General features: G+C 53.1%; 3 protein-coding genes across 3 annotated transcripts; 1 reads left to right on the top strand and 2 right to left on the bottom strand.

The window, feature by feature from the left end:
* Nucleotides 1–1,438: 1,438 nt before the first annotated feature.
* On the top strand, nucleotides 1,439–2,682 carry SPSK_07605 (uncharacterized protein; the record flags this gene model as incomplete). Its single annotated transcript, XM_016734264.1, has 2 exons — nucleotides 1,439–1,469; nucleotides 1,535–2,682. The coding sequence occupies 2 exons, from the start codon at nucleotides 1,439–1,441 to the stop codon at nucleotides 2,680–2,682; spliced, it is 1,179 nt and encodes a 392-aa protein (XP_016590365.1).
* A 1,390-nt stretch (nucleotides 2,683–4,072) lies between these two features.
* On the bottom strand, nucleotides 4,073–6,589 carry SPSK_07064 (DNA polymerase sigma subunit; the record flags this gene model as incomplete). The annotated part of the gene is made up of 2 exons (XM_016733734.1): nucleotides 4,073–4,375; nucleotides 4,442–6,589. The coding sequence occupies 2 exons, from the start codon at nucleotides 6,587–6,589 to the stop codon at nucleotides 4,073–4,075; spliced, it is 2,451 nt and encodes an 816-aa protein (XP_016590364.1).
* A 1,160-nt stretch (nucleotides 6,590–7,749) lies between these two features.
* SPSK_07416 (ammonium transporter MEP2) lies at nucleotides 7,750–9,347 on the bottom strand (the record flags this gene model as incomplete). Its single annotated transcript, XM_016734079.1, has 3 exons — nucleotides 7,750–8,092; nucleotides 8,172–8,849; nucleotides 8,932–9,347. 3 exons carry the CDS (start codon nucleotides 9,345–9,347, stop codon nucleotides 7,750–7,752), a joined length of 1,437 nt encoding a protein of 478 aa, XP_016590363.1.
* Between the last annotated feature and the right edge of the window lie 3,272 nt (nucleotides 9,348–12,619).

Below are 12,619 nucleotides of genomic sequence, written 5' to 3'. Positions count from 1 at the left end.
TGCTGAACACACAGTCTGCGTGTCATCTGGACTACGGAGTGCACTGACACGCAATAGACGCGTTCACGTCTGTTATCCTTCGCTTGCCATGTTTTGTTTTCCAAATACCTCTTGTCGGGACGATGTCTCGATATTATCCCGCCTTGACTAACGTCTAGTCAAACTCTGGTCTGACCGGAGAGCCTCTGCTTCTCTCAGCTCCGTCTCCAGTTGCCGCCTGTCTCATCTTGTATCGACAAGTACTACTTTTTTCTGATATCCCAGCCTCAATGGCTGCATCAAAAACCCTTTTCAGACAGAGTGAAGCCGCCAATTATTGCATCCGGTCTCTCCTCAATAGGAAGGTGACTGGGCAAACCGTTGTGATTTGCCAGGGGACCTTGGGGGCTTGCTGTGGACCATGTGCATGACTCGGCACTACATGGACATGGAAAACGGACAGAAACGTCAGGAAACATGGATCTGGAATGGCCAAGAACGCGTTCGGAGCTACAAGAAACGCACTCACCAGGAGTGCGTATGCCGAGACCGTTATAGGCATGTTCTCTATTTCTTCTTTTTTCATTCCATTGCAAGTTTCCCGACTTCTTTCTCAAACTCCCCCCTCCCAAACTCCCCTTCTCCTGTTTCTGTTTCCCCTTCTCTCACGCCATGCTCTTTTGGTCACCTCCTCCATTGTATCCGCCTTCACCATCCATCTTCGCCTCCGACAACCCCTGCTCTTGAATCCCCCGTGCCACTTGTTACATTCTGTCACCGCACAGACTGCTGCTCAATGTTGCAGCCGAGAGGTTTCCCACTCATGTACGGAGCTGTCCCAACTTGGAATGTCGTCCTTGGACTGTCGTCCGACGCTCTCCTACCTCACCTGAACCCTGGTTGCTCAGCCTCCCCATGATCTGAGGGTGATCTTCAGGATAATGATGTGCCGCCAGGGGTAGGGTAGGCTGCGGAGAGGCAAAGTAGAGGAGCAGAAGGGCAACCATGTTGTAATTGCATGGACGGATGTGCAGATGATTGTGGCGATGACCGCGGACGGCAAGAGTGGTTTCCCTTTCGAGATGAACCAGCATCGATGTTTGATATAAAGGTTGCAATGATCCTCTCCTTCCATCGATCTATTGTTTCTGTTTCTCGCCTCTCTTTGTCGACTCTTTCAGCATCAACAGATTTCTCAGTTTTCGATTCTTTCTTTCTTTTCTTTTCTCTTTCACTTCTTAACTTCATTTCTCGACTTCACTTCTTCACTACTTTTGTTTCAAAACAATATTGGCCTGGTGTCATTTTATACAGAATTTTCATGAACCTCTTTTAACACTCATTTTATATCACCTATTTTTTTTTTATTTTTACTTTCTACGACACAGACCGGTCTCAAGCTTTCCACAAGCCATTTCTCGATCCTCTTTTCTCCAATTTCTTCTTTCGTCATCCAACAATGGCACGTTCCTTTGTTGCTCTCGTGGCTTGTATGGGATTCGCCCTTATCCTCACGTATTTACCCAGCATTTCGTCAACTACTAACACAAAATAGTTGCTGCCATTGCCATCGCTGCTCCCAGTCCCATCACCCCTGATCCAAACGGCGCGAACAAAGTAGGTAATGGTCAGGGTCTGCAGTTCATCACCGGCGGCTGCCTGAGCACCGCCGACTGTAGCCAAGCTGTCGTCCAGTCCTGCTGTGCCTTTATTGCCGGCGGGTCTTCCACTGGTATCTGCTCTGGCATCGATGTCGGTAATGTCAATGGCAAGGCCGGCTGCGGTTTTGGCGATGGCGGCAGCTCGACCGACTCTTCTGCGCCTGCCGCTTCCTCACCCCCGGCCGCCGCCGTGACTTCCTCCACTACCAACAGTTCCGGCTCTTCTGCTCAGTGCGCCGTCGACACCAGTCTCGCCGGAAGCCAGAATGTTGGCACTGGCTCTGGCACGCAGTTTATTACTGGTCAGTGCCTCAGTGCCGCTGACTGTGCGTCCGGCTGCTGTGTTGCCCAGGCCAGCGGCCCTGCCCTCTGCAAGGCCCAACTTGTCACTGAGCAGGCCGGTTTGACTTGCGACTTCTCCTGCTCCGGCTCGACCAGCTCAGCCACCTCTTCGTCATCCGATACAGCTGTCTCGCAGCCTGCCACCAATGTTGCGGCTACGGCTTCTGGTGGCTCATCAACGGGCTCATGCCCCGCCATAGATACCACTCTGGCCGGCAGCCAGAACGTCGGAACAGGCTCCGGCACCCAATTTATCACGGGTCAGTGCTTCACGGCGGCCGACTGCGCGTCGGGCTGCTGCGTGCTGCAGTCGGACGGTATCTCTCTGTGCAAGGCTGAGCTGGTGACGACCCAGGCAGGTCTGACCTGTGACTCTAGCTGCACTGGTGGTGCTGCGTCTTCCGCTTCGTCCTCGTCCTCATCTGCTTCGACTTCTCCCAACAGCAACAATGGCTCGTCGACTGGTTCGGCTGTGACAGGTGCGGCCGGATCTGCACAGTGCACCGTCAATACCAGCCTGGCGGGCAGCCAAAATGTCGGAAAGGGCTCCGGCCAGCAGTTCATCACTGGCCAGTGCTTCAGTTCGGCTGATTGTGCATCGGGCTGCTGCGTGCAGCAGGCTAGCGGAACGGCGCTGTGCAAGGCCCAGCTGGTGACGACCCAGGCCGGCCTCAGCTGCGACTTTACTTGCGCTGCTTAAGGGCACACTTCCTCTTGTGGTGCATCTGGAGCGGGCTCGTTCGCTTGAATAACCTCTCCATGTACATTTGACCGACAGCCATTTCGTTGTCCTTCATCTTCGTCTGTACGGCTTACTTTATCTTTCTACACACACTTTTTTGTTGCATACGTCCAGTTGCTGAGCTACTGCTGACGGGAGGCTCTTGTACTTTATACCTCTTTTTTCGTTTTGTATCATTGGGTCTCTGCATTGATTCGCGGATATTCTCTTTAGGAGACGGTGCATTCAGGAACATTACACAATATGACATGGTTTGCTTTTATATGTGATACATCTTATTAACGTGCCGCGATTGTGATCTGAACTGGCGATATTTCTCGCAGAGTCACTTTCCACCACTCTGAGAATGTACAGTTACTTTACTCGGCTGCTGTTCTAGACTGACAGTGTAATTGACTTCAGTCTTCGATGTGGCTTCGATTTAGCTTCGAGTCCAGACAATGGCTTTTGCTGCAAGAGGGTCATGCTCTCTCTCTGGCCTGGAATCGGGGACAGCCATCCTGTGGCTGCATAGAGCCTCGACTCCCCGCAGCCAAACAAACAAGGTCCAGGCATGCAGTGAGAAGAGATGGCCACAGTTCTCGGTTTCCCCAGCGTCTCAACTCAGCAAGATGACTTGAGTCATTGGAATAACCGAGAATTGGAACCACGTAAAAAAAATTGTTCGCTTGTTTCGCTATTGAAACAGTAATGAGAGCCTGTCAAAAAGGTTAGCCAGCATTTCCGTAAATAAAGAGTCTTCTCACATTCCCGTCCAAATTCACGGTTGTCATCCTGGCTGCCAGTGACGAGCAGAGCGGGGCGAGGGAGAGGGAACAAAGGAAAAGAACAAAAAAAAGAATTCTGATTTTTTTTGTTCTTGGCCAAATGCCAAACGAAGGGTCGAGGACAGCATCCGGCTGTGTCATCCGTCTTTCGTGGAAAATATGGTGTACGCATGTCAGACACTGTCCTCTCCCGTGGTAACATAACAAGAGACCCGTGTCGTCTCGCCCACAGAAAGGGCATGGGGGGTGGAACAAGTGAAGTATGGGAGAAATCACAGAGAAACGTGAATGCAGTGAAATGGAAAAGATCCCCCCCAGTCATGCCATGCAAAGGGTATCGTCATGCAATGATCACCAACCTCCCAAAATCCGCCTTCCATCACGGGTGTAGTAAAATCAAAAACGAAAGAAGGAAAGCAAATGAGCGTAAACAACCGGAACGCCAGGTACTCAGAACCACATTGATCGTGGTTTCGAGAAACCACTGCAAAATGCATCCCTTGGAACGCCGGTCGTGCAGAAGCCACAAGGCGCTTCGTAACGAGAAAGAAACGAAAGAAACAAAAGGAAGCATATCATGCCTAATCACTCGGCTCGTGGTTGTACTGGCGGGTGTACAACTCGCGGAGGTATTCGCGCTGGGCACGGTATGTCGAGTAGTCGCCCTCAAGCACGACACTCAGGATGCTCTGGCCGGCGCGGGCATCGGCGGGGAGCTTGGCCAGATCCATCATGCGCTTCTGCAGCGAGTCAAAGGCGTCGGAGAAAGCGCGCATGATGGCCGAGGTATTCTTGGAACCGCCCGAGATGTCGTTTTCTGGGTTGTTGGGGTCGATGATGGACAGGCGGTCGGGGTTCTTGTACACGAAATGGCGAACCTTGGACTGGAGGAAGGGGGAGGAGGATTAGCAAAATGTGCACCAGGGAGGAAAGGTTCAGTGAAGGCTAACCTTTGCAACGTAGCCAGGAGGATTCATGGATATGGCTGTGGCTTCGTAGTTGAACTTGTTGCCGTAAAGGTCGAAAAAGTGCATCAGAAGGTCACCAAGGTGGTTCTGGCCCACCATGTCCTTGGTCTGCATTGGTGGCATGAGCTGCAGCATGCTGACGACCAGGCAGATGACCGAGAACCCGCCGATGCCGCCATTGACAGGCTCGTTGAGGCCGCGCATTGTCAAAAACTGCTTGATCATGGTGACCAGGATCGGCATCTCAGGGAACTGCTCCTTCCACTTCAAAAAGGTCTTGTTGGCCACGACACCGTTCATGTTCTCGAAGGACACGTCCACTTTCAAGCCCGTCTTGAGGTCAATGTACTTGACCAGCGGCACCTTAGCCTTAGTGATGTGCTCGAGGTGCTCGCGCTCGGCCATGTTGCTCCCACACAGGAACGCACCAAACTTGAAGAGATGGTTCTTCTTGCTAAAGACAGCCGCGCGATTATTGAGAAACTGCGTCGAGCACATGACAATATCCATGTCGCCCGTCGGCAGGTAGAGCCCGGACATGAAGCTACCGAAGCAATGGATGCGGCCGTTAGGGAAGCGCTTGCGCACCATGGCATCCAGGTCGTCCAGCAGCGCCTGGCGGAGCGTCTGCTCAAAGGTGCGCGGCCTGATGTATGCATAAAAGTCGAAAATCTCCTTGTGCAACCACACGCCCATATGGCTCGTATCGGCGGCGTGGTCCTCGAGCAGCCAGGGGCAGGCGGTTTCGCCTGCCTTGACCTGCCACATGGGCAGTATGTAGCCACCGACAGGCATCTTGGTGGTCTTTTTCAGGATGGCATGGTCCGGCAGCAGCAGCGGCTTGAGCTGGTCGTCGTGGGTGCGCTTGCGGTTGGTACGGAGCTCGGTCGACAGTGAGGAGGGGGTAGGCACGGAAGAGGATGCAGATGTTATGCCGTTCTTATTTTGTTTTGTAGCAGCACGAGGGCCCTTGGGTGCGTCGACTGGCGGTGCAATGTTGTTTGTTTGGCTGTCGTTTGTAGCAGAAGAAGCAGCAGCAGCAGCAGACGCGTCGCGCTCGCCCGCTTTTGTCATTTTGCCGTTCCTTCCTATTCTGTCGACACCAATGATGTTCGTGTCCGCGTCACCATTGTTTTCATCCGCAGCCGACTCTTCCGCCGCCTCGCCCTCTTCTTCGCTGCTGCTGTCAAAGCCGCACGAGATGAACTCTTCCGTGTCGCCTGACGTGGCGGCTGCCGCCTTTTCGCCCTGCACACGAGCCTTGCGGATCAGCTGCACGACGTCCTTCTTGCGCACGCCTGCTTCAGTTGGCGGCAAAACAGTGTAAGGATCTGGGTTCGACCACTTGGGCACCTCGTCGCCGTCTTTAGCACCCAGACGAGCGCGCTTCCGCGGCGGGGCCGACATGCCGTCCTCGTCGCCCGAAATGTCCATCTCGGCCTCGTCGCTGTCCGACAATTCATCCAGGTTCAGGTACGTAGTGCCCGCGTTGCTGTCTTTGACAAAATCCTGAACGATGCCGCCGGTCGAGATGTCGCTCTGGTTGAGGATGGGCCGGTTGGCAGCCAGGAAGCGCAGGTCCGCAAAGTTCGTGTTGTACCCGCCGCCCCGGCCACCGTGCCGGCGGCTGTTGGCGTTGTGGCTCTCGCGTCCACCGCCACGCCGTCCACCGCCGCCGTATTGTTGTGACCTGGGTCCGTTATGTGCGCCTCTGCGATCTCCATCCCGGTCACGGTCACGGAAGTCGCGTCCACTGTGGTCCCTCCTTGACGAATCGCGAGGGATGTAGCGGTCGCCGCCCATCAGCTGCGCCTCGTGGACACCGGCCGGCTTATCGGCACGAAACGTAAAGTCGCCCCGCGGGACATGGCTGTCGCCACCACCGCTGCCTCCAGCACCAAACTGGTGTGCGGGCGGTGGCCGGGCCGGCAGGCTGCTGTTGGCATTGCTGCTCCGGTCGCCGTGGTCGCGGTTGCGTCCATGACGGTTGCGTCCGCCGCGCCCACCGCCACGCCCGCCGCTACCGCTGGGACCATTGGGGGGAGGACGGAAGTCGAGTTGTGGTGGCGGCGGCAATGAGGACCTTTGCCCACCACCAATGCCGGGCGGCGGAGGATAGTAGTTGGACATGAAGGTCGAGGAAACGATCGCTGAATGCAGTGTATAATGGTCCGTCCACTCGAGTACGATGTCGTGTGGATGTTTGTTCGCGAGCGTGTCGACAATGGCGTTATGGGTCGTGGGTGCGAAAGTCAATCAGTGCGACGTACATCGTACGAATGTACAGAATGCGAAAAAATGGGTGGCTGATAAGATCATCGAAGGAGCGTAAAATTTCCCACGTCTTTTGCCGAGTTTAGAACGCAAAAAGTGCAGGGGCGAGTGGGCCGTGTTCCGTTTCGAGGGCGCACGCTAGTCCTGTTTAGGTCACGAGTGTTTGTATTAGTCATCTGCCACTTTTGCATGAGTTTGAAGTTGAGCGAGATCTTTGGCGGGTCACCAAAAATCAAGTAAAGCGCTTGCAAGAATGCAAACATAGGACGAAGGCCCCCCAGAAATAATAAAAATTACATTTTAAAATAATAATCTATGGAACAATGGCTCGTACAGACAATACTAAAACACGCTGCTCCTTACAGATTATTTTTGGGTGACGCGAAAAAAAACTGGGGGTGAGTATAGGGTATAGCGAGCTTCTTCTCTATTATCCATCATTTGGTTAATATTCTTTCTCCGATTGCATTTTCCTGTGCAGGTTTTTGGGTTTTTGATAAAATGACGAGCGCAATTTTTTTCCTGTTCTGGGAATGAGACATACCAAGCACAAGAGACTGAAGATAGCTGAAAGAGAAGAGCAGAGCGGCATACAGAAAATGATATCAAATGCATGGCTGTGAAGTGAAACGAATGTGGACAACTGGGTCAGGTCTCATGATCATCGACGTTACTACAAGTACTTCAGCCAGTTTGTGCCTCTTTCTCTGTTCTTGTCTCGTGTCAAGTGTGTGTGCCTTGGTAAAAAAGATGTAATGTCTTCGTCCCCGTTTTTGGCGAGTTGTGGTATAATATATACGTAAAAATAAAATAAAATAAAAAACAGGAAAAAAAAAAAAAGGTATAGCCGTCACTTTCTATGTCGTCGACCCAAAAAGCAAACAAACGCAAACACAAGTGCGGACAAAATATCAAACAGAGAAATGATAGCAACAAATTAAGAGGAAAATGGTGTTCCTCTTTAAGAGAGAAAACAGGCATCGGCCGAGATTCGGGGGTTCTTCGAGTCGTGACGCTTAGACCGGCGGAGCGGTCTCCTTGCCCTCGTGGACGCTGGCGGGCGTGCTGGGCACGAACTCGCCATTGATGTGCTCAGAGGGCGTGCGGGCCAGCTCAACATAGTCGTAAGCAAACTCGCCGAGTTGGGCGTCGTCGAGGCCGAGCTCCTCCTCCTCGGCCGTGACGCGCAGACTCAAGCCGGGCACGAGGTTCATGAGGAAGAGAATGATGCAGGTCATGCCGAATGAGTACGCGAAGCCGGAAACGCAGTCGGCCAGCTGGTAGCCGAGTTGGATCCAGTTGTGGTTGAGCCAGCCACCAGGGATCACGGTGAAGCCATCGAGGTGAGCAATGTAGTCACTGAGCTGTTAGTAGGAGTAGAGGTGTGCGGCAAGATGTGTGTGACAAGACGTGTTTGGTGGCAAGAGGGAGGACTTACGCAGCAAAAAAGGCCGTCAAGATGTTACCGGCCATACCGCCGACGGCGTGCTCAGCAAAGATATCGAGACCATCATCGATGCCGAGGAAGAACTTGAGCTTGGTGGCAAAGTTGCATACAATGGCTCCGACAACACCGTAGATGACAGCCGACCACGCAGGGACGAAGCCAGAGGCAGGGGTGATGGCAACGAGGCCGGCAATGGCGCCAGAGCAGAAACCGACAGTCGACCACTTCTTCTCCAGGCGGTAATCCAGGAGGCACCAAGTAATGCCGGCAACGGATGCAGCCAGATTCGTGACGACACAGGCCATGACAGCGCGCATGTTGGCGCCCAGAGCCGAGCCACCGTTGAAGCCGAACCAGCCGACCCAGAGGAAGACGGTGCCGAGGACGACATGGGTGACGTTGTGGGGGCGGTACGGCAGGCCCTGGTTCTTGTCGTAGCCGGTGCGCTTGCCGAGCATCAGCGAGTAGGCGAGGGCAGCTGCACCCGACGAGATATGGACGGGCGTGCCACCGGCGAAGTCGAGACCGCCGAGCTTGAACGTCCAGCCGTTGGCGTTCCAGGTCCAGTAGGCAATGGGGTCGTAGACGATGGTGGCCCAGACGAAAATAAAGACAATGCAGGGCAGCATGCGACCGCGGTCGGCGGCAGCACCAATCGCGAGGGCGGGACTAAAGAGGGATGTTAGTGACAATGTGTGTGAAAAAGAGAGAGAGACCATGGAAAGTTGATTCGAATCAAAAAGACACTCACGTAATGGCCGCGAACATGCCCTGGTACAAACAGAAGAGGAGGTCCGGGATCTTAGTGCTGCCGACCGACGGTTGGCCAAGCGTCTTCATCAGACCAAAGTTGGACAGGTCTCCAATGAAGGAGCTGCCAGTGTGCGAGAAGGTGAGGGAATATCCCCAAAAGAACCATTGAAAACTGACGACCGCTATACTCATCATTGACAGCCAGATGAGTGACAGCGCAGACTTGCGGCGGGCGAGGCCGGAGTAGAAGAATCCGACACCGGGAATCATCAGCAGCACCAGGGCGGCCGAGGTCATGATCCAGGCAAAGTCGCCCGAGGAATAGTAGACGTTGAGGTCGGAGGTCAGCGAGTCACCGCCGTTGTCGGCGACACCAATGGTGCCATTGTACACCTCGAGGGGTCCGGCAGACATGTTGGGCGGTGGTGATTGCGAATTGGCGACGGATTGTCAGATTTGTGTTGTCGAGAGAAAGAGGTGTAAGAAAAGGGAAGGGTAGAATAAAAAATTAAGGAAAGTCGTGATGAGAACCCGTTCAAGAACCGCTGTCCATTGACACAAAAGGACAACCAGGTTTTAGGTTTGATGATGATCTTCCGACGAAAGGAAGAAAGAATAGAAGGATGTCTGGAGAGACCGAAAAGAAGGGGGGTGAGGAATAGAAATAGATAAAACGGGATGGACGGTGGTGATGAGCAGGGGACAACTAAACAATATATATCTGTGAGATGATGAGAGACAGGCAAAAACTGGGGGGATGAGAGACACACCCCAGACATGCAGCCGACAAGACATCGACCGGGCTACGGAGACGCCATGGCAAGAGACAAGAGACCAAAGGCACGCGTCCGCACACCGTGCTCCATACCCTCCCACCACCCATACGACGCAGAACGGGGCTGCAAAGAACAGACGGCATCTAGCGACAAGATTGTCGGGTCTTAGCTTGGTAGACTGCTTCCTATTTTTTTCGCGTGTTAGGGACTTGAGCTTTAGCACCTTTTGGTCCTTATTTCTTACCAGATAATACATATCCATATCGGCGTGCAGCCCTTGGACGATGTGTATTTCTTTCTACAAAGGGAATCCTGATTGCGAGACAAGAACACAAGGAGTCCCCACAAGGCGCACTAACACGGGTGAGCCCCCCCCCCCCCCGTTTGCTTCGGGCAGGGGTGGTTTAAGTGTGGTGCATGTGCCAAGCCGCCAAAGTCCAGCCCCAAGTGGGACACAAAAGATAAGGAAGACGGAAGGCGAATGGGACAGCGCGGATTCGGAGGACAACCTTTTCGAGATGTCGACGGGTACCAGTATATTGTAATTATTCGTTTTGCTAAACAGAGTAAATTGTCAGCCAGTTCATGTGAAGCTGGCATGGGTCCAAGTTTCTTTGTCTTTAAACGCGATGGCTTGGATACTGATGCAGATAGCGAATGAGGGTCTTTTTGGGGCGAGGATTCGTTTTGTCTACTTGACTCCGCGTCTCGGGATGGTGATGTTGTGTGGTAGTCGTGGTCGTCAAGCGGGCGTGCATCTTCACACAGTTCGATGTAGGTAGTGGCGGTGACGTATCTCTCTGTCTGTGCCCTTATGGAATACGATCGCCTGTGTCTTGCCACACATCTGTTCTTGGGGATTCTTTTCTTAGTTTGCGTTGCGCATGTGTTACGTTCTTGCATCCCTGAGGATTACCTGCAGTAATTGGCCTCCGATCCATCTGGTACACGATTAATATGCGCAGGGTTTTCCAGAGCCAATGCTAAGGCCAGCATGCCGTAAGGGAGTCATCTGTACGAATGATGTCCTAGGGATGTAAGACTCTGCGGTATTACCGTTTGAACCGCTGGTGCTGTCAGCCTGTGCACTTGGAAAAGTGCACATGGAAAGGCTACGGCCACAACAGCCAGCCACGACCTCGTCCCCGGAGTGCCCTTGGGGACCCGTGGGGGTTCCTGTTTTAGAACGGTTTGTGCATACGTGCATGCGCAGTGACTGTCCATGTTGTTTTCCTCGTCATCACATTCGCTCCATGTCCAGGATGGAGAGCCTGCATTATGTGGCGTCGCTCTTACCGACGGGCGCGAACGAAGGAACCCCGAGTCCATCGAAAGAAACGAAGACCAATAAACTCGTCCCCTACAGTCTTTCTCAGTCAGTGCCCGCTGCGGAACCAAGCGTACCAAAGACGACAATCAATATCCACACGAACCATTTGCTTCCTAAACAGGAACAACCTCAATCACGAGTGTGAGTGGGTGGCCTGCGTTCAGCGCGCGGGATGACAAGTCAATGCGGGTTGGGGTTGTGCGACAGACAAGGACCGAGCTGGAAGTCCTATTACTTGAGGCGTGTAATTGTTTTACGCAAATCCATTTTCCCGGCCTAGTAACGGGCATTTCTTCCTGTCGGCTCTCATATCGCCAGTCTCGAGCTGTGTTTCCTTATCTCTTTATTTCTGTCTTTCCTGAGGGCGTCATGGGCCAAGCCCAGAGACCAAATGCCAAGACGGACAGCTAAAAGACAAGGCAGAGTGGACACCTCTTTTGCACCCTCCCGACTGTGCAACATGATACCCTGTGAGTGCCCTGTGTAAAAAGCTGGGCAAGTCGGAGCGATGTTTTCGTGCTGGTTCTAAAAACATGCGTCCTGCAAGCGGTCCGTCCTGTGCAGAATACCTGTACCTGACAGGGGTGATCAGCTGTGTGCTCGAATGTCGTTCGTAGTGGTAGGCCCATCGCGATACATGGTTTGGGGTGCCTGATAGGTTCCCATCGTCGCTGTTTGTAAGAGAAATACTTTGATAAGCGAAAATACCTGTTGTCCAGAGTTTCGAAGTCCAGGTGAGCTTCAGGCAACCTGCCGGTCCTGTAGCGCCAATAGTTTATTCGTAGGCTGGCTCTTGCCTTACAAAGAACGAGTCTCGCAGATGGAGACTTCTCATTGGCTAGAAACACCCTTCCACTTTCCCTTATCTCAAGCTGTGGGTCCATGTTGACAAGGGTATGCCACTTTCGGACAAGCACTTGCCTGAACAGAGGAGCAACAGAAACTAAACAAGCAGAACTTGAAGGCAATCCCAAAAGAACGCATCGACAATCGAAACGATGTTATACCTCCATGCCAGTGCAAAGTTGACCACCACGGATCGGAGACAACGAAGTGACAAGAAAGAGAAATGGCCCTGCCGCCGGCTCCACGAGTACGTCGTACCTCCGACAAAATTTATTCTGTCTGGGCGGCTGCCAGTTGTAAGGCGCAAGCCGGAAGAAATAAAACAAACAAAGGCGTACGTCACTGTACTATCAACATTTCCAGGACGTCTCGCCCTTTTCTTTCCTCGAGAGAGTTCTCGCTTCATTTCATTATTGCGCGCTGCCGCCCTGTAAATCAGTCCCCGTCGATGATCTGCCCATCCGTCGCTCAGTATCCCAAAGCGCTCAAAACAGGCCGCAGCCATGCAGTGTCCATCACAACATCGCATGGTAATTACGACGGGTCATCGCGCGTCGGCCGTTGACATGGCCCATCGTTTATGTCACGTCAGCCTTGCCTAGATTCAGGTACAGGAGGCAAACCGGCGGACGATACCGGAGCACTGCAAAGTAATCGTGCAGGCGGATGCTGTGCATGTCGATTCGAAGGCATTCTTGTCTCTTGCTCTTGTGCTGCATGCATCTATCTATCTT

Source organism: Sporothrix schenckii (genome assembly GCF_000961545.1).
Source record: "Sporothrix schenckii 1099-18 chromosome Unknown Cont41, whole genome shotgun sequence".
Lineage (NCBI taxonomy): Eukaryota > Fungi > Ascomycota > Sordariomycetes > Ophiostomatales > Ophiostomataceae > Sporothrix > Sporothrix schenckii.
Note: the sequence above shows the minus strand (reverse complement) of the source record. Positions and strands in the feature narration are given on the sequence as shown.